Source organism: Ranitomeya variabilis, chromosome 6 (assembly GCF_051348905.1).
Source record: "Ranitomeya variabilis isolate aRanVar5 chromosome 6, aRanVar5.hap1, whole genome shotgun sequence".
In the NCBI taxonomy this organism is placed as follows: Eukaryota; Metazoa; Chordata; class Amphibia; order Anura; family Dendrobatidae; genus Ranitomeya; species Ranitomeya variabilis.
Genome location: NC_135237.1, coordinates 442,190,019 through 442,209,987, shown reverse-complemented (window position 1 = coordinate 442,209,987; position 19,969 = coordinate 442,190,019). Strand labels below are relative to the sequence as shown.

Below are 19,969 nucleotides of genomic sequence, written 5' to 3'. Positions count from 1 at the left end.
ACTTGTGAATTTCCCATATTTAGCACACCTTGATAAGCACACTCTTACCCTAAGAGCTCATTTTATTTAATAGGATTTTCATTGGAATCATAATATAAACTGTAGTATTTCTTACACGTAAGCTTATTTCAGAGTCATAAAACTTCTCATGTCTAACGATGTATCTGTAAACCTTTTTAAACAAATATACGTTCTGACTTGGGCTTTTGCATAAAACACTACAGAAAAGCGAGAGCGGGTGCCTCGCTCTTCTATGCTCTGCCACCCATATTCCTCAAATTGTTTTGTATAGATTGCTACCACTCACTAGTATTCTTATTGCTGGCAACTTTACTGCTTTACTATAATCATTATTCTGTTGATTCTTATAATTCTTTTCTTGTTTTATGCATATGATTCATATAAATGTAGGAGAAGCATTTATTTACTCTCACAATCATGGTTTCCCTAACCCTCTCTGTCTCCAGTGCTTTCTCCTAGTGGGAAACATAGAAGAGCCCCATAATAAAGAGATAAGGTTGTAAAAACATTGGCTCAATGATTAGCATGGTGGCTCAGTGGTTAGCATAGTGGCTCAGTGGTTAGCATGGTAGTTCAGTGGTTAGTACTGTTGCTTTGTAGAACTCGGGTCCTGGGTTCACATCTCACTTAAGCCATTCAGAGGTGGACTTGCTGGTGTGTTTTGGATCATTGTCCTGCTGCATAACCCAAGTGCACTTCAGCTTGAGGTCATGAACAGATGGCCGGACATTCTCCTTCAGGATTTTTTGGTAGACAGCAGAATTCGAGGTTCCATTTATCACCGCAAGTCTTCCAGGTCCTGAAGCAGCAATACAGCCCCAGACCATCACACTACCAACACCATATTTTACTGTTGGTATGATGTTCCTTTTCTGAAATGCTGTATTACTTCTACACCAAATGTAATGGGACATACACCCTCCAAAAAGTTCAACTTTTGTCTCCTCAGTCCACAGAGTATTCTCCCAAAAATCTTGGGGATCATCAAGATGTTTTATGGCAAAACTGAGTCGAGACTATATGTTCTTATAGCTCAGCAGTCGTTTTCATCTTGGAACTCTGCCATGCAGGCATTTTTTTCTCAGTCTCTGTCACAACCTCTGAAGTAGGTCTTAAGCAGAGGGTCGAACACAGGACACCTGAGTCTCAGAAGGTGCGAGGAGAGCCTCGGTGAGCCGGGAGCAGGACCTGCAACATGTGACTCCCGAGGGAGTGGCCGAAGGCGGAGACTACCGCTGGAGGAGAATGGTGAAGCCGGAGCATAGTGAACGAGCCGAGGTCAAACCAGGATGTCGGATAGATACTGCAGGATGAGTCGGGGGCGAAGTCCAACACAAAGCCGAGGTCAGAAAGCTGGAGATAACGGTGAAGTTCAGGTTTGACAGACAGGTGCAGAGCCGGGGAAGTAAAGCCAGAAGGTCAGAACCAGACAGGACGATAATACTGAATCATAAAACTAAGCACAATACTAGAAAACGGACCGGGTCAAGCCACAACAAGGCAAAACAGGCAAGCAGTACGCAAGCACACCAGGGGGTCAGACACACAGACAGAATGATTGTATAACTGACAAGGAACCTAAGCCTGGTGTGGGTATATACTGTATGTCACTCCCAGATCCAAAAGGAGGCCAAAAACAATTAACCCCGTGAGGATCGGGAGAGAACTCAGACCACAGCCATGACAGTACCCCCCTTTCAACAGGAGGCCACCGGACCCCTTGGCTTCTCCAGATTCCTCGCATGGAAAGCCCGGACCAGTCGATCAGCATGCACCAAACTGGCCGGAACCCACGACCGATCTTCCAGAGCATACCCCTTCCAATGTACTAAATATTGGAGGTTCCAGCGCACCACCTGTGAATCTTTAGTGCGGCCCACCTCGTACTCCAGCTGCCCCTCCACCAACACTGGCAGAGTAACGGATGAGGAACCTTCCTCCACCACCCCCGCCGGTTTTAAGAGAGACCTATGAAAGACATCAGATATTTTGAAGGAGGCAGGCAACTGTAACCTGCAGGCCACAAGATTGACCCTTTCCACCACTTTGTAAGGCCCAATAAACTTAGGACCCAGCTTCATCGAGGGTACCTTTAGTTTGATATTGTGAGTGGACAACCACACCTTATCCTCCACAATGAATGCTGGACCTGACTCCCTCCTCCTATCTGCAAACCGTTTGTATCTTTCCTGGGCCTTGGAGATGTTACTCTGAACCTCCCTCCAAAGGGTTCTCAAACACTGAACCATACACTCAGCCCCTGGACCACCTGAATCCATACGGGAAAATTCCCCAAAATGCGGGTTCAACCCATAGTTGTCCGGAAAGGGAGATTTGCCCATAGATTGATTCATGCGACTGTTGAACGCAAATACCGCCAAGGGTAATACCTCACACCAGTCCTCCTGTCTGGCAGAGGCTAAACATCTTAGAATTTGCTCCAGGGACTGATTTGTGTGTTCAGTCTGCCTGTTGGACTCTGGGTGATAAGCAGAGGAAAAAGATAACATAACCCCCAACTTCTTGCAAAACGCCCTCCAAAATCTGGCCACAAATTGCACACGTCTGTCTGACACAATATTCACCGGAACGCCATGCAACCAGACAACATGTTGTAAAAACAAGCGGGCCAAAGTCTCAGCAGATGGTAAAGTGGACAGAGGTACAAAATAGACCTGTTTGGAGAACCTATCCACCACCACCCACACCAAAGAGTTGCCCCTAGAAAGAGGAAGATTCGTGATAAAGTCCATGGACAAATGTGTCCATGGTCTATCCGGAATTGGTAAAGGCACCAATTCCCCGGCCGGCCAGCAATGAAAACTTTTAGAAGGGGCGCAAACCCCACATGCAGATACAAATTTTGTAATATCTGTTATCATAGAGGGCCACCAGCAAGTCCTAGCAATAGCCCCCTGGGTGGCCGAAAGCCCAGGATGGGCACTCAATGCAGAATCATAAAACTCCCGAAGAAATCTGAGAAGGAGATGTTCCTGTACAAACAGTTTACCTGAGGCTTTACCCCTTGGGGCCAGCACCTGTGCCTCCAAAGCCTCTCTCTCTAATTCAGATGAGGTTTCATCCACAACTATCCCTGGCAGAAGAATGGAGGATGGAGGTTCAGGAGGAGACACAGGATCAAAACTTCAGGATAAAGCATCAGCCTTAACATTTTTGGACCCCAGACAAAAGGTAACAGTAAAATTAAAATGGGGAAAAAAGCGCCTGTCGAGCCTGTCTGGGGGTCAATCTCTTGGCAGACTCGATATAGGCTAAATTTTTGTGATCCATGATTACGGTAATGGGATGAACAGCCCCTTCCAAAAAATGCCTCCATTCTTCGAAGGCCATTTTGACCGCCAACAGCTCCCTATTGCCCACATCTTAATTTCTCTCTGTGGAAGAGATTTTTTTAGAAAAGAACTCACAAGGTTTAAGATTAGTAAGGGTAGAAGGACCCTGAGACAAAACTGCCCCCACCTCCACCTCAGACGCGTCAACGTCCATGATAAAAGGTTTTGAAAGACAGGAGCGGAAGAAAAAAGCCAGAAAAGAATTTTTCGCAGATATGGACAAGTTCCTCACATCAGCCCCCTTGTGTGTGAGGTTAGTCAAAGGCTTAACCACCTGCGAAAAACCCTTAATAAACATTCTGTAATAATTTGCAACCCCCAAAAATCGTTGCAACCCCTTCAAATCAAGAGATTGTACCCAGTCTTTAATGGCTTGAACCTTCCCAGGATCCATACGGAATCCTTCACCAGACACAGTCAAACCCAAAAAGGACAATTCTTGAATGAAAAAAGAACATTTCTCCAATTTGGCATACAAATGATTTTCCTTGAGCCTCGTAAGAACCATACGCAGATGGTGCAAGTGAGACTGGCTGTCAGAAGAATACACTAAAATGTCATCCAGATAAATCACCACAAAACGCCCAATTAAATCATAGAAAATAACATTCATGAAATTCTGGAAAATAGCAGGAGCGTTAGTGAGACCGAAGGGCATGACCAAATTTTCAAACAGCACCTCGGTCGTGAGGAAGGCAGTTTTCCATTCATCCCCTTATCGGACCCTTATGAGATTATAGGCCCCCGTAGATCAAGCTTGGAGAACCATTTGCCCCCAGTAAGTTGATTACATAGGTCCAGAATGAGAGGGAGGGGATATGTGTTCTTTACAGTAATTTTATTTAATTCCCAGAAGTCGATGCATGGATGCAATCCACCATCTTTCTTTTTAACAAAAAAGAAACCCGCCGCCACAGGTGACACAGAAGGGCGAATATGCCCCTTGCGGAGATTTTCAGAAATATATTCCTTCATAGCTTGGCGCTCAGACCCGGACAAATTAAACATACGAGCCTTGGGTAATTTGGCTCCTGGGATTAAATCAATGGCACAATTGAAAGGTCTATGTGGTGGAAACACCACTGCCTCGCTTTCAGAAAACACGTCTTCCTAGTCCTTCAGTTATTCCGGAATACCCTCCAGACTGACAGACGACACAGAAACAGATTTCACAGGAGTGGTAGTAGATACAACTGTCACACTGTTCTGTTTGTATCTGATTTTCGGCGTGACAATGCATGTCTTTGCTTTAACCCTTTGCTCCATTCCCCCTAATTTTAGCTGGGATACTGTTGGCTGTTACCTGTATGGAGCCTTCTCAGTTCCCTGCTCTGCTGCACAGCCATACATGGGTGGTTAGGTCTTTGCCCTGCTGCATGACCATCCACATGTGCGGTCCCTGGTTGCCGCTGTGGAAGCTGTCCGCAGGTTGCGAGGTCATTTGCAGCTGGTGCATGACTTTCCACGTGTGTCAGTGCATGCAGTCACAGCCTGGTGCCCTGAGCCTCAGTTCCTGCACTGATTGTGCTGTAATGGTTTCTGTTTGTGCTTAGGGCGTGTGCGGCCACACCTCCCCTGCTTTTATGAGGGGTAGGGTTTGTACTTAAAATGCTGTCCCCAGCCAATTGCTGAGGGGCAGCTCCTATATAAAGTTCCCCTGCCCCATGGGCGGGGCCTGAGCTACTCACAAAGCTCCTGAGCTTTGCTATGTGTGTTTGTGTTTCTGACCCTCTCCTGTTTATGTTTTGGTACCAAAGTCCTTGCCTTGAGTCCTGTTTTGTCCTGTTCTGGCACCGGTCCTGGAGGCGGTATATCCAGGCCCGAATCCTTGATCCTGTACCTGTCCTGTACCTGAACCTGTCTGAACTGTGTCTGCTGTTATTATATTCCTGGAATCCCTCTGCATCTGGAGCCTCACACCCTGTGACTTTGAGTCTCTTGTAACCGGTGTTTCTGCTGAGCATCTACTACTCTGTGCTCTGACTACCATGCGGTGTTAACCCCATCTGGCCCACGTCCAGTACGCCAGTGCTTGCACCATCACGCTTGAGTTCCTTCCTAGGTCTGATGCCCGGAGCCTGATGACCATAGTCTGGAACCTGATGACCGCTGCCTGGAGCTTGGAGCCTGATGACTGGTGGTGCTTGTAGGTTGTGTCGGATGTCCGGAACCGAACGACTCCTGTCTTTTGTCTGCCGGTGACCCTGGGTCCAGATATCCTGATGTCCTGTCTGTACTCTGTAACCCTGCCTGTGTCCTGATGTCCTTCCTGTGTCTGATGCCCTGATGTAACGGATTCCCTGGGCTGCCACACCAGTGTCCCAGCCGATGCCCTGGGCTGCCACGCCAGTGTCCCAGATGTCTGTCCGGTATTCCTGATGTCCTGATGTCCTTCCTGTGTCTGATGCCCTGATGTAACTGATTCCCTGGGCTGCCACGCCAGTGTCCCAGCCGATGCCCTGGGCAGCCACGCCAGTGTCCCAGATGTCTATCCGGTATTCCTGGTGTCCTGATACCCTGCCTGTGTCCTGATGTCCTTCCTGATGTCTTAATGTCCTGTCTGTTCCCTGACGTCTTGCCTGCATTCTGATGACCTTGTTTACCCTGATGTCCCGCCTATGTGTGCCTCGGTGATCCGTTGGTGCCTTGGGGTCCACTGGGTGATACCCTTCTGGAGGTGTGGAATCGGGAGCCTGACATCGTCATGTTTGGTTTATGTACTGTGTGACTTTACTTTAGTAAACTTTACTTTCTCTATACCTGAAGTTGTGCGGTGTAATCAAGTCCTATGTGTCTCTTTCATTGTCCACATGCTCAGCTGTCACAGAACCCCGGTCTCTGCCCTTCCGTAGTTTGGGTAGGCCCGGATCCCCCTCTGCGGTATAAAGGGTCCGTATTGCGTCCCCGGGGGACGCACGCCCCACGCCTTCTGAGGTCGGTCGGCTTGGGGGCGTCTATGGGCTGGGCCGCATCAGCGGCTGCAGCTGATCGTGACAACAGCATTACAACACTAGCTGTTAGCCTTACATCCCCACTGAATTATTTCTCCAGAAACCCAATCAATAATAGGGTTGTGACATTGAATCCAAGGCATGCCTAACACCAGACCTGCCAGCAAATTATCCAAAACAAAACAGTTTAATCTCTCAACGTGAGCAGGACCCACCCTCAGTGAAATTAGACACCTATCCATTACTAATCCTATAGTTATTACAGGTTAAATAAAGACACAGCCAGAATAAAGTCTTTTAATTAATTAAACACTAAACAGTTTCCCATCTTTATTATACAGCTAATCCATGCAAAGCCCTCGATCTCCTGTAATAAAAGTAAAATAACAAACCAACAATATACCCATACGTTGTGTCCCACGCAGTAATACATGTCTGGGGGATATACAGTTTACAACTAGGACGGTGCTAAGATGCGAGCGCACCAGCTGTAAACCACTGGTGAATGAATGAGATGCTGCTGGTGCAGCATCAGTGACTAGCGGTGCCGTCACTGATACTGCGCACCCTCACAACCTGGAGTGTGGGAAAATGCCAGTTTAGACCTATGTGATTACACATACAGATCACCTGGTACACTCTACATGTCGCTGGGTGTAACAGGCCGCTGGACCTGGCACAACAGGAGATCATTGTTTGACCTTCAGGTGCCATGCCAACCATCAGTTCCCCGTGAGTTTGTCACGAGGGTTCCGAAGGAAGTAAGCAAGGGAGCCCCCTCCCTCTCATAACCTTTGAAATGTTGTGATCGCTCTCAGTCGTGACATCTGAATTGGTAATGAGCCCGAAGCGGTGCTGGCACTGTTCTTGGCTCTTACTGCAGGAGCTCAGCTGTTAGCTGTGCCGAGCTCCTGCTGCGATTGTGGGGGAGGTGCACCTTCTGCACGATCATGCCATGATTGTTCAGTCAGATTTAGTGACTGATCACAGTGATCTGAATGCGAAGACCGATAACATGGGTCCCTGCACCTCGTCTTGTGATGCTCAGCTGTCAGTGACAGCTGTCAGCATGGAACTATCACTGTGTGTTTAAACACAGTGACAGTTAACATTTTAAAATTCATGACAGACATAGCACTTCATGACGCTGGAACTGACACCAGATTATAACATGTTATGTCCCTTATTGGTCGTAAAGGGATGAAGTCTACCACATACATTATATCAGTTGTCTGTCAGACGAAAGATGGTTCGACTGGCAGCTGTATTGGCTGGATCATTTGCTTTGCAAACTGAGTGCACCTATGTTCTCTGTGAAAATGCCATTACCAGACATTTCTGAAGACAACTTACTTTAGGGGGAAAAAAGGATCATCAGTCCAAAATCAGATATACCAACTCCTAAACTCCCTCAACAGTCAACTGACTGTCTGGTGCTCTCATACTCTTCACTGCTGGCCGAACCTGTTGTTACTGGTGGGTTTGGCTGATATTAGTCCAATGGGTAAGGTGGGCTTTTGGCTCTAGGAGTCAGATTCAGCTACAGCCTCTATGGTTACATCACTGAATCAGTTGTATTCTACTGAAGTCTTTTTGATGTCTTCTTGTTTTTTCACTCTTTTCGCTTCGATCTATTAATTTTTGCCTAAACATTACATTTACGGCAATAAATATAGCCCTCATTAACTTTATTTTTACCAGCAATTTCTAGTTTATTTAGTTCTCAGGTATATAAAATTATTTGGTTTATTCCATTAGTGGTAGATCTGATCTTATAAACTAGAATTGAACAAAATATGGCAATATACTAAAACTGGTGTTATTGTAGAGCAAAGTTTGTAGTGATAATTCACATCTTTTCTTTTTGGCAGACATTACCCACAACCAGAATGACTGACGTGCAGTTATCGCCCAGCTGTCTGTATAGTAAGTTCAATTTGTAATTTTATATAATTCTCATGACATTTCATATCTGGAACCAGAATCTCTGGTGTTATGAACATAAATCTTGTGGGCTAGGCTTTATTTATACTGATGTTTGTCTTTATCTTACTCTATTCTGTATTTTTTTTTTTATTTAAAAAAACACAGAGATACGGTTTTGTTACTGGTTCCATTAAGAATTTTATTTTAAGGTAAAAAAATGGGTGTTCATATGCTTTAATGTTGTGTGTTTTAATGAGTGCAATATTATTTAGCACATCAGGATGTTCCCAATATAAATATTCCACAATCTGCTGTTTCTTATATGGTGTTGTCACAAAGTGCTAAGACTTCACAATGAACATTTGGTCTTCTTCCTGTAGGTAAAAATACCAGTATGGCTTTGATAGCTACTCAGAGACGACGTAGCTGTGAACTGGTAAACACGCCATTACCATGTGTTAACAAGGCTCTCAGTCACATTGACAAGCTGGAGGGAAAAATTAGGGAGTGGCTTCTGCACGTGAGTAATAATACAGTGATATAATTAATTCTTCTTCCCAGATTGCATTACCCCTTAATGTACCTGAATGTAGAGGGCTTCTTGATAAAAGGGAATCTGTCATCTGATTTTTGCCACCACATAATCCCAGAGCAACATAATGTAAAGATAGAGATCCTGATTCCAGAGATGTGTCACTTACTTAGCTGCTTGCTGTTGTTTTGTTGAAATCACTGTTTTATCAGCAAGAGGGGATCACTGGAGGACTAATAAGCCTCCTGCCATATACTCCTACAAATTCATAAATTCATGAGCGCTGTATAACCCCATCCTCACCACAAATTGGCACAGTGTACACAGAAATCTGCCAAGCAGGGGTGTGGGCGATGTTACAAAGAGCTCATCATTCAGAGAACTGCTAGATCAGCAGCAGATAAAACAGTGATTTTATCAAAACTGCTGCAAACAGTCCAGTAAGTGAAACATAGCTAATATTAGTGTCTATGCGCCTATATCATGCTGCTTTCAGATGGGTAACCAAAACCTGGTGACAGATTTTCTGTAAAAAGGACCTTTTACCAAATTTATGTTGAACTGGACACGTGTAAAATGGCTTCAGATCAGAATAATGTGAGGGTTTTTTGCCTTTCTGTTGTTAACTATTATTTTACATCATCAGGGGAGTTACCAGTGTGAGACAAGTAACTAGCAGAGAACAGGAGAAATTAACTTTGTCTTCTTGCAAACACATTTTTGCTTCTCTCTGAGATCTGCTGTATTGTAACAGTATTGCATCCCTGCTGCCTATGAGGTTGAAGCTGAGAGGAACCTGCAGATGTGTCAGGTATCATCACACACAGCTCTGCTGTGAGATCAGGAGGGCAGAGAGCGGCCACCACACATCACACTGGTAACTCCCTCTTATATTTAAAATAATCTCTGGAGGCAGAGTTATCTTCCAGGCACCATCTGACCCAGACCCTGGAAGAGGTCAATTATATAAAGTGATAAAAGATGATTTATCAACAACCAGACATCTGATATGAGACACACAGGTAGGACTGTTTTCAGCAGTTTATAATCTGTATGCCCATATTCAGGGCTGCCACTAGAAATTTCGGGGCCCCATACTGGCAAAATTTGTGGGGCCCCCTTAAGACTCCGCCCAGGCTCCACCCCAGCCCCGCCTCCAACCCTCGAACTGTCCACAGCACCACCGCTGTCTCTTGGAAAAACTCCACTTCTCACCAATCACACATTAACAGTTCCCATCACCAGATCACACACATAGCCAGCAGATTTTGTTTTGGCCAAAAGGTTTTTTTAATCTGCCACGTTGACAAGGTAGACTCTTTTGGCCGGGCCCTACTCTACTCTAACTTATTAAACATTTGTTAAAATATGCAATACAATTTAGGTATATTTTTATTTATTTTTCAATTTTTCAAATGACCAATAATACCACATACAAGGGACAAATACCACAACACCATGACCAGACACCACATTATCACCACATAGTGACCTATAATACTATCTACAAGGAATAATTACTGCCACACCATGTGCAGACCACATATTACCACCACAGTGACCAAACAATATCGCATACAAGGGACAAATACCACCGCAGCATGTACAGACCACATATTACCACCACATGGTGACCAACTACATACAAGGAACAAATACCAACACAACATGACCAGACCACATATTACCACCACACGGTGACCGAATAATAGCACGTACAAGGAACAAATACCACCACACCATGACCAGACCACATATTACCACCACATAGTGACCAAATAATAGCACGTACAAGGAACATACTGCCACACCATGGCCGGACAACATATTACCACCACATTGTGACTGAATAGTACAATACTGATCATTAATAAAAAAAAAAATACTATCACCATAAGTGCTATTATACATAGGAGATCTGTACTTAGTATGCAGTGTCTGTGTACAGGTAATACAGTGGTCACCAGTGCCATTATACACAGGAGCTCTATATATAGTGTCAGTGTACAGGTAATACAGGGATCACCAGTGACATTATACACAGGAGCTCTATATATAGTGTCAGTGTACATGTAATACAGTGATCACTAGTGACATTATACACAGGAGCACTGTGTATAGTGTCAGTTTACAGGTAATACAGTGATCACCAGTGACATTATACACAGGAGCTCTGTATTTAGTGTATAGTGTACAGATAATATAGTGATCACCAGTGACATTATACACAGGATTATTATACAGGAGCTCTGTATACAGTATACAGTGTATGGTGTCAGTGTACAGGTAACATACTGACTCTCCAGTGACGTCTCTAGCTGAAGTCCTTCATCTTTGCGTTTCTTTTTAATCCAGCGCAGACCGCCATCACTTCTTTCAGCCAGGACTCGTCTCTGCATAAAATAACACAGTTATCTAGAGCACCGCTTCCAGAGCACATTCCCCACTTTTTCCCTTTCTTCTACACTACACATCTGAATACAGACATTCACCCACCATTAATATATACTGTAATTGGTTATTATGCAACCCACCATTTCAAATATAAATTATAATACGCCACTGAGCCCCTTCTAGCTATACATAGCCACTTTCCCCATTTAATATATCAATTAATTAGCACCTGTACTCTTTCCCCCAATTTATTTCCAGTCAATTTATCCTCAACGACCCCACTATGTACCTCCCGCTCTAACCCTAACTCCGATTCATTATAGTTACATGCCCCTTCTGCCTCAATTCATTGTCATGTCTTCTCTCTCTCCCACCCTCTATTCATTATCAACTGCTCTTCCCCACCCTCAAAATTCATTATTTGCTCTCCCTACCTTCAATACACCATTGGCTCTCCCCACCCCCACCTTCAATTCAATTGCTGTCCACCGTCCCTCACACTCACTTGATGTGCAGTCCCCATCACCCCCACTTCATCATTTGCAGTCCACCTTACTTCATCATTTAGTCCCCTATCCCCCTTCACTTCATCTGCAGTCCCCCTTACTTTATCATTTGCAGCCCCCTATCATTTCATCATGTGCAGTACCCCCTCAAACACAATTCATCATCTGCAGTCTCCATCACTCCCACATCATCATTTGCAGTCCACATCATCCCCACATCATCATTTGCAGTCCCCATCACTTGCAATCCCCATCACCATCACCTCATCATTTCCAGTCCCCATCACCCCTGCATGATTTTCAGTCCACATCACCCTCATATCATCATTTGCAGTCCCCATCACATTTGCAGTCCCCATCACCCCCGCATCATCATTTGCAGTCCACATCACCCCCACATCATCATTTGCAGTCCCCATCACCCCCACATCATCATTTGCAGTCCCCATCACCCCCACTTCATCATTTGCAGTCCCCATCACCCCCACTTCATCATTTGCAGTCCCCTATCATTTCATCATGTGCAGTACCCCCTCAAACACACTTCATCATCTGCAGCCCCCTATCATTTCATCATGTGCAGTGCCCCCTCAAACACACTTCATCATCTGCAGCTGCAGCCCCCTATCATTTCATCATGCGCAGTGCCCCCTCAAACACACTTCATCATCTGCAGCCCCCTATCATTTCATCATGCGCAGTGCCCCCTCAAACACACTTCATCATCTGCAGCCCCCTATCATTTCATCATGCGCAGTGCCCCCTCAAACACACTTCATCATCTGCAGCCCCCTATCATTTCATCATGCGCAGTGCCCTCTCAAACACACTTCATCATCTGCAGCTGCAGCCCCCTATCAGTTCATCATGCGCAGTGCCCCCTCAAACACACTTCATCATCTGCAGCCCCCTATCATTTCATCATGCGCAGTGCCCCCTCAAACACACATCATCTGCAGCCCCCTATCATTTCATCATGCGCAGTGCGCCCTCAAACACACTTCATCATCTGCAGCCCCCTATCATTTCATCAAGCGCAGTGCCCCTCAAACACACTTCATCATCTGCAGCTGCTGCCCCCTATCAGTTCATCATGAGCAGTGCCCCCTCAAACACACTTAATCATCTGCAGCCCCCTATCATTTCATCATGCGCAGTGCCCCCTCAAACACACTTCATCATTTGCAGTCCCCTATCATTTCATCATGCGCAGTGCCCCCTCAAACACACTTCATCATCTGCAGCCCCCTATCATTTCATCATGCGCAGTGCCCCCTCAAACACACTTCATCATCTGCAGCCCCCTATCATTTCATCATGCGCAGTGCCCCCTCAAACACATTTCATCATCTGCAGCCCCCTATCATTTCATCATGCGCAGTGCCCCCTCAAACACACTTCATCATCCGCAGCCCCCTATCATTTCATCATGCGCAGTGCCCCCTCAAACACACTTCATCATCTGCAGCCCCCTATCATTTCATCATGCGCAGTGCCCCCTCAAACACACTTCATCATCTGCAGCCCCCTATCATTTCATCATGCGCAGTGCCCCCTCAAACACACTTCATCGTCTGCAGCCCCCTATCATTTCATCATGCGCAGTGCCCCCTTAAACACACTTCATCATTTGCTGCCCCCTATCATTTCAACATGTGCAGTACCCCCTCAAACACACTCCATCATCTGCAGTCTCACTCCCCCCCACCTCACCCATTTAAAAAAACAAAAATAAAAATGTTTTTTATACTTACCTCAGTCGTTCCGGGGCGTCTAGTGTTTCCAGCAGTGAAGCAGCAGCTAGAATGTATGGGCTGCTGAGAGGACCTGACAGGAGCCCATACATTCTAGCACATTCACTACTGTGATTGCTAGAATGTATGGGCTGTAGTCAGGACCTGCAGGGGGCACATACATTCTAGCTACAGCCGAGCAGGAGCTGCGCAGCCGACTAGGTAAGACGGCCGTGCACAGCTCCAAAACGGCTCCCGGGCCCCAGCGCCGACATGTGCGCCGCAGTGCACAGTATTTTAGTGCATGATGGGGCCCGGTCAGTAGAAGCACAACAGTGGGGCCCCGGATCTGCGGGCCCCTCTGTGTACTGCTGCTGACCGGGCCCCGTACAGCAGTAGCGGCTGTAATGCCCTGATGGCGGCCCTGCCCATATTAATAGTTTAGATAAGTCAAATTTGGTAAGAGTTTAGATAAGTCAAATTTGGTAACAGATTCCCTTTAAGGCCAAGAAGGTATTGCCAGAGCGCTATCCTTGGGGCGTGTAGTTTTTCCTCCTTCTGATGCTGACCAATCATAAGTAAGCAGCAACACACTGGGGAAAGAAGAACATACCCCTACAATATCTTAGAGCAGGCTCAGTGTTAGGCCAGGATCACACACAGCGAGATACGGCCGAGTCTCGCAGGTTAAAACCAAGCTCTGGCACCGGCACTCCAGAGTGGAGCGTGCGGCCGCATAGCAATACATGGAGCCGCACTCTCCGCTCCGGAGTGCAGGTGCCAGAGCTTGGTTTTAACCTGCGAGACTCGGCCATATCTCGCTGTAGTGTGACTCCGGCCTAAGACATGTATTGACAAACATTGCTAAGACAAAGCAGACCTGATTATGATTAACAGCTTTCATCTTAAATCTCCAGCAGTCAGTGTAGGGGGAGGGGCAGTTCTGCAGAGTTAAGTTTCATTACAAACACTTCTAGTAGCTCTGTAAGTGGGTGTTGATGTTATGGACAGTAACACGCTGCCACTTTGAGACAGCACCCCCTTGTCTGGAGTGATGGAATGTCCTGCTTCCCCCTGCTATAGGCTGTGAAGATGAACTGCCCTATAATGAGGGGAGGAGTTGAGCCTGAACTGTGTGTGTGAGCTGAAGCTGCTAGAGAGAACTTTGTGCTGTTTGCAATAAGGAAGGTCCCACAGCCTGGGAAGGAGTGTACGTGTGAAATTTGCAAGACTTTTCCGGGTACAGCAAAGGTGGCTGTTCCGTGCTAGCTCGTGAAGCCACGAAGATACTGAGAAAGGGACTTACAGTTTCCAGGAGCATCCCTAGGATCCAGAAGCAAGGAGAAGACCTCGCTTCACAGAGCTGACAGAAAGCCGTGTGCACCACCATATTAGACTTCTGGGGGCCCCCTGGGACTGGACCTGAGTCCCCAACGTCACTGTGAGTCTGTTCCTGTTTGGTGCACCTGTTAGGGCCTAGTGTAGGCTTCAGTAGTCAGTACACGGGAGCCGTGTGGCCTGCTTAGTAAGGGCCAGGGAGGTTATACGTAGAGTAGCATCGTTATTTGTGTATTGTTTAAAGTTGCTTGTGAGACATATTCTGAGTCTGTAATAGTTGGAGCTCCGTGCTATTTTACGGACAAGATAAAGTTTATAACTCTTGTAAAGTGTCTCTTGCCATTGCATACCCCTGTTTGCATCTTCCTCACCCACTTCATTCCTTGCCTCCCAATAAATCTAACCTTTGTTGTTTGCACCTCATCTTGTGTACAGTAGTCTTCCTGCACCGTGGTGGTCCCTCGGCCATCGCTTCAGCTCTCCTCTCATAGCGTTTCCTGGTCTGCCCATCATAAGCAGGCATCCACATACAAGAGCAAAAAGAATTAAAACAGACTGTGTGAGCCATGGTAACTGTCTGCTTTCCTTACTGCAGAGGGATTATATGTGACAGACCACCCCTGAGTGCCCACTGAGGGGCAGTACAGCATAATTGGCAGCACTACACTTGTTTTGGCAATGCTAACGTGTATTTGGACCTGCCAATAAAGCTCTTTTGAATTTAAGAGGCAAGATACTAGAAGTGTTTATAATGAGACTTCACACTGCAGCACTGACCATTCTCCCACACTGCTGGAGATGAAAGCTGTTTGTTAATCATACTCAGGTCTGCTGTGCCCCAGCACATGTAATCACTCCGAAGGGAGAGTGCAGACTGTTTGTCAATACATGTCTCACAATTTTTGGGGGTGAATTAACAAAGAAGACAAGCTTGAAATAGATCACTCTGTTTGTAATGACTCTATATAATATAGGAGTTTCACTTTTTGAATTGAAGAACTGAAATAAATAAACTTTTTGATGATATTTTAATGTATTTTCAGATTTGTCCAGGTATTTAAAAATCACTATTTTCCATCAATCATTACTTTTTCAATGCTTAGTTGGCCGTTTCCAATAACTATTTAGTGGGCACCATTTTTGGCTTTCATTATGGCGCCAGTTAGATCAGTAGAAGCAACAGTAAGAAATGAAATCTTTTTCTGGTGGATCCACTTCAAAAATTGCCTGAAAAATCTCTTATTAACCGCTTCACGACATTTGCCGCACACGTATGGCACATATCGCGTTTCCCTCTTTGATGTGGGCTCCGGTGCTGAGCCCACATCTTTTCCGACACATGTCAGCTGATTGAGCTGACATGTGCCCCTAAGAGCCATAATTGGAATTGCGATCCATCCATGGCTGTTAACCTGTTAAATGCCACTGTCAATCTCTGACTGCGGTAATGAACATGTTCTCGCCAGAAGCACATCACTAATCCCGCCCATTGGGAGACCGCTGTGATTGTCATAGCTGGATAGCAAGTGAGCATTTCTGCTACACTTAGCAGGGCTGCAGCCCCATTCAAAATAAAACAATTTAAAAAATAAAAATACACATATTTGGCATCACCGTGTTCAGAATTGCTCAATCTATAAATATATAAAAATAAATAATCCGATCGGTAACCGGCGTAACGAGGAAAAAAAGTAAAAACTCTAGAATTACTTTTTTTTTGGTTGCCATAAAATTGCATTAAAATGCAGTAACGGGCGATCAAATCATTGTATCTGCACCTAAAGAACATCTCTAGAATCCGCCCTTTTCTCACCATGGAGACAACAAAAACCCTCACTGTCGCCCTAATCCACTCCCGCCTGGACTACTGCAATGCTCTATTAATTGGCCTCCCCCTCACTCGACTTTCCCCTCTCCAGTCTATCCTTAATGCAGCAGCCAGGGTTGTCCATCTGGCTAATCGTTACTCAGATGCATGCGCTCTTTGCCAGTCATTACACTGGCTGCCCATTCATTACAGGATACAATTCAAAGTACTTGTTCTCACCCACAAAGCTCTTCACAGTGCGGCACCCCCTTACATCTCCGCCCTCATTTCGGTCTATCGGCCTAACCGACCGCAGCGCTCTGCAAATGACTTTCTACTAACCTCTGCACTAATCCGTACCTCCCACTCCCGACTCCAAGACTTCTCCCGTGCTGCACCAATCCTCTGGAATGCTCTGCCCCAAGATATTAGGACCATCCACAATTTGCATAGTTTTAGTCGCACCCTCAAAACACATTTGTTCAGAGCGGCCTATCACGTTAACTAATCAAAGTCATTTTATGTTTGTGTGTGTGTAGCCCATTCACTACTTCCATCTATCCCCCACCCCCTGAAGATGGCTGGACCATCATTGTAAATACAGCATTGTAAATACACACCTGTACTTTCTCCCCCACCTCATTGTAGATTGTAAGCTCTCACGAGCAGGGTCGTCGTATTTTGTTTTATTACTGTATTGTTAACGTTGTTACCTATGGCTGTTGTGTTTGAAACTGTTAAACTGTAAAGTGCTGCGGAATATGTTGGCGCTATATAAATAAAGATTATTATTATCTGCACCAAAATGGTATCAATAAAAATGTCAGCTTGGCGCGCAAAAAATGAGCCCACACTGAGCCCCAGATCCATGCGGCCATATTGACAGAAAAATAAAAAAGTTATGGCTCTGGGAAGGGGAGCAAAAAACAAATGCAAAAAACAGAACATGGCCTGGGGGTGAAGTGGTTAAACACTCAAAAGTACATATTCATTTCTATGTATAAACAATTTGCTGTAATTTTAGGCCTTTACATAGTTACATAGGTTGAAAAAGACCTAGGTCCATCAAGTTCAACCTTTCTCCACCAATTATAAATTATATGTCACAAAATTATCTTTTGAACATCTTTAACCCCTTTCTGCCATGGGACGGAATAGTAAATCCGATGGCCGAACCCCCCGCTTTGATGCGGTCTCCAGCGGTGAGCCTGCATCAAAGCCGGGATATGTCAGCGGTTTTGAACAGCTGACATGTGCCCGCAATAGGCGCAGGTGGAATCGCGATCCCGCGCCTATTATCTAGCTAAATGCCGCTGTAAAACTCTGACAGCGGCATTTAACAAGTGCTTCTGGCCATCCGGCCGGAAATGCACGCAGTGGTGACCCCTGTCACATGATCGGGGTCATCGCTGCTTCGGTATAACAACCAGAGGTCTCCTGCAAACCTCTATGGTTGTTGATGCCGGATTGCTATGAGCGCCACCCTGTGGACGGCGCTCATAGTAATGCTGTCATTCTACTACATAGGAATGATCTGAGCATCGCCTCTATGTAGCAGAGGCATTCGAGTTATGGCAGCTTCTAGCCTCCCATGGAGGCTATTGAAGCATGCCAAAATTAAAAAAAAAAGTTTTTAAAAATATGGAAAAAATAAAAAAATGTAAAAGTTTAAATTGCCCCTCTTTCGCCCCATTCAAAATAAAACAATAATAATAAAAAAAAACTACACATATTTGGTATCACCGAGTTCAGAACCGCCTGATCTATCAATAAAAAAAGGATTAACCTGATCACTTAACAGCGTAGCGAGAAAAATGTCAAAACGCCAGGATTACTTTTTTGGTCACCGCGACATTGCATTAAAATGCAATAACGGGCGATCAAAAGAACGTATCTGCACCAAAATGGTATCATTAAAAACGTCAGCTCGGCACGCAAAAAATAAGCCCTCACCAGATCACAAAAAATAGAGACGCTACGGATAATGGAAAATTGCACATTTTTTTTTAGCAAAGTTTGGAATTTTTTTTCACCTCGTAATGACCTGGAGAATCGTAATGGCAGGTCAGTTTTAGCATTTAGTGAACCTAGCAAAAAAGCCAAACAAAAAGCAAGTTTGGGATTGCACTTTTTTTGCAATTTCACCACACTTGGATTTTTTTTCCTGTTTTCTAGTACACGACATGGTAAAACTAATGGTTTCGTTCAAAAGTACAATTTGTCCCGCAAAAAATAAACCCTCACATGGCCATATTGACGGAAAAATAAAAAGTCATGGCTCTGGGAAGGAGGGAAGCAAAAAATTAAAACGCAAAACCGAAAAAAGCTCCAGTCTTTAAGGGGTTAATCATTTAAATTAACAAGAAGTGACCTGACAATTCTTCAGGAGTTTTTGGCTCTCAAGACACTTTCTGCTTTATAATAGAATTACCGTAAATGAAAAAGCTTAAAGGGACTCTGTCACCTGAATTTGGAGGGAACAATTTTCAGCCACAGGGGCGGGGTTTTCGGGTGTTTGATTCACCCTTTCCTTACCCGCTGGCTGCATGCTGGCTGCAATATTGGATTGAAGTTCATTCTCTGTCCTCCATAGTACACGCCTGCACAAGGCAATCTTGCCTTACGCAGGCGTGTACTATGGAGGACAGAGAATGAACTTCAATCCAATATTGCAGCCAGCATGCAGCCAGCGGGTAAGGAAAGGGTGAATCAAACACCCGAAAACCCCGCCCCTGTGGCTGAAAATTGTTCCCTCCAAATTCAGGTGACAGAGCCCCAAAGACGCCAAAGCAACATTTTTTGAATACAGCTCAAAATACAGCTAGTGGCTTCTTCAATGTTGAATAAAGTTATAAAAACAGCTGGAAAATGCCAGCAAAAAAGAAATCACAAAAATGCTGGAAAAACGCAAAAAAACATTGTCCGGAGTCAAAAACATTGAAAAAGTCTGGAAACGTCCAAATAAACGCTAAAAAAAGATGCTTTAGGAAAAAAATGTTTCCTGAAGTGTCTTTCTCCTGAAAAACTCAGTGGAATTGCTCACCTTAAAGGGCCACTGTCACCCCCCTCCAGCCGTTATAAACTAAAAGAGCCACCTTGTGCAGCAGTAATGCTGCATTCTAACAAGGTGGCTCTTTTAGTTTTAGGTTCAAGTATACCCCAAATAAAGCGTTTTTATACTTAGCCACAATTCCTGTCTCTAGCCAGGTAGGCGGGTCCTCACTCCCCAGCTTGACCAGCTCCTCTGCCGTCACTCCAATCTTCCTGCGCTTTCGGCGCCACCCCCTCAGCGCTGTTATCGGTTCAAAACCGGCGCCTGCGCAGTGTACTGCTGTGCCACCTTTGGAATCCCCGCACTGTGCATAATGCATAACACATAGTGCGGGGCTGGGATTCCAAAGGTGGGTG

General features: G+C 45.3%; 1 protein-coding gene across 1 annotated transcript in view; it reads left to right on the top strand.

Moving 5' to 3' along the window:
- The window catches only part of CCDC178 (coiled-coil domain containing 178), a 732,453-nt gene that overhangs the window by 41,709 nt on the left and 670,775 nt on the right, over positions 1 to 19,969 (top strand). Inside the window, exons 2-3 of the mRNA XM_077270423.1 lie at positions 8,197 to 8,251; positions 8,632 to 8,771. Of these exons, the coding sequence (XP_077126538.1) occupies positions 8,215 to 8,251; positions 8,632 to 8,771 (177 nt within the window). The 5' untranslated portion in view covers positions 8,197 to 8,214. The remainder of the gene's footprint in view (positions 1 to 8,196; positions 8,252 to 8,631; positions 8,772 to 19,969) is intronic.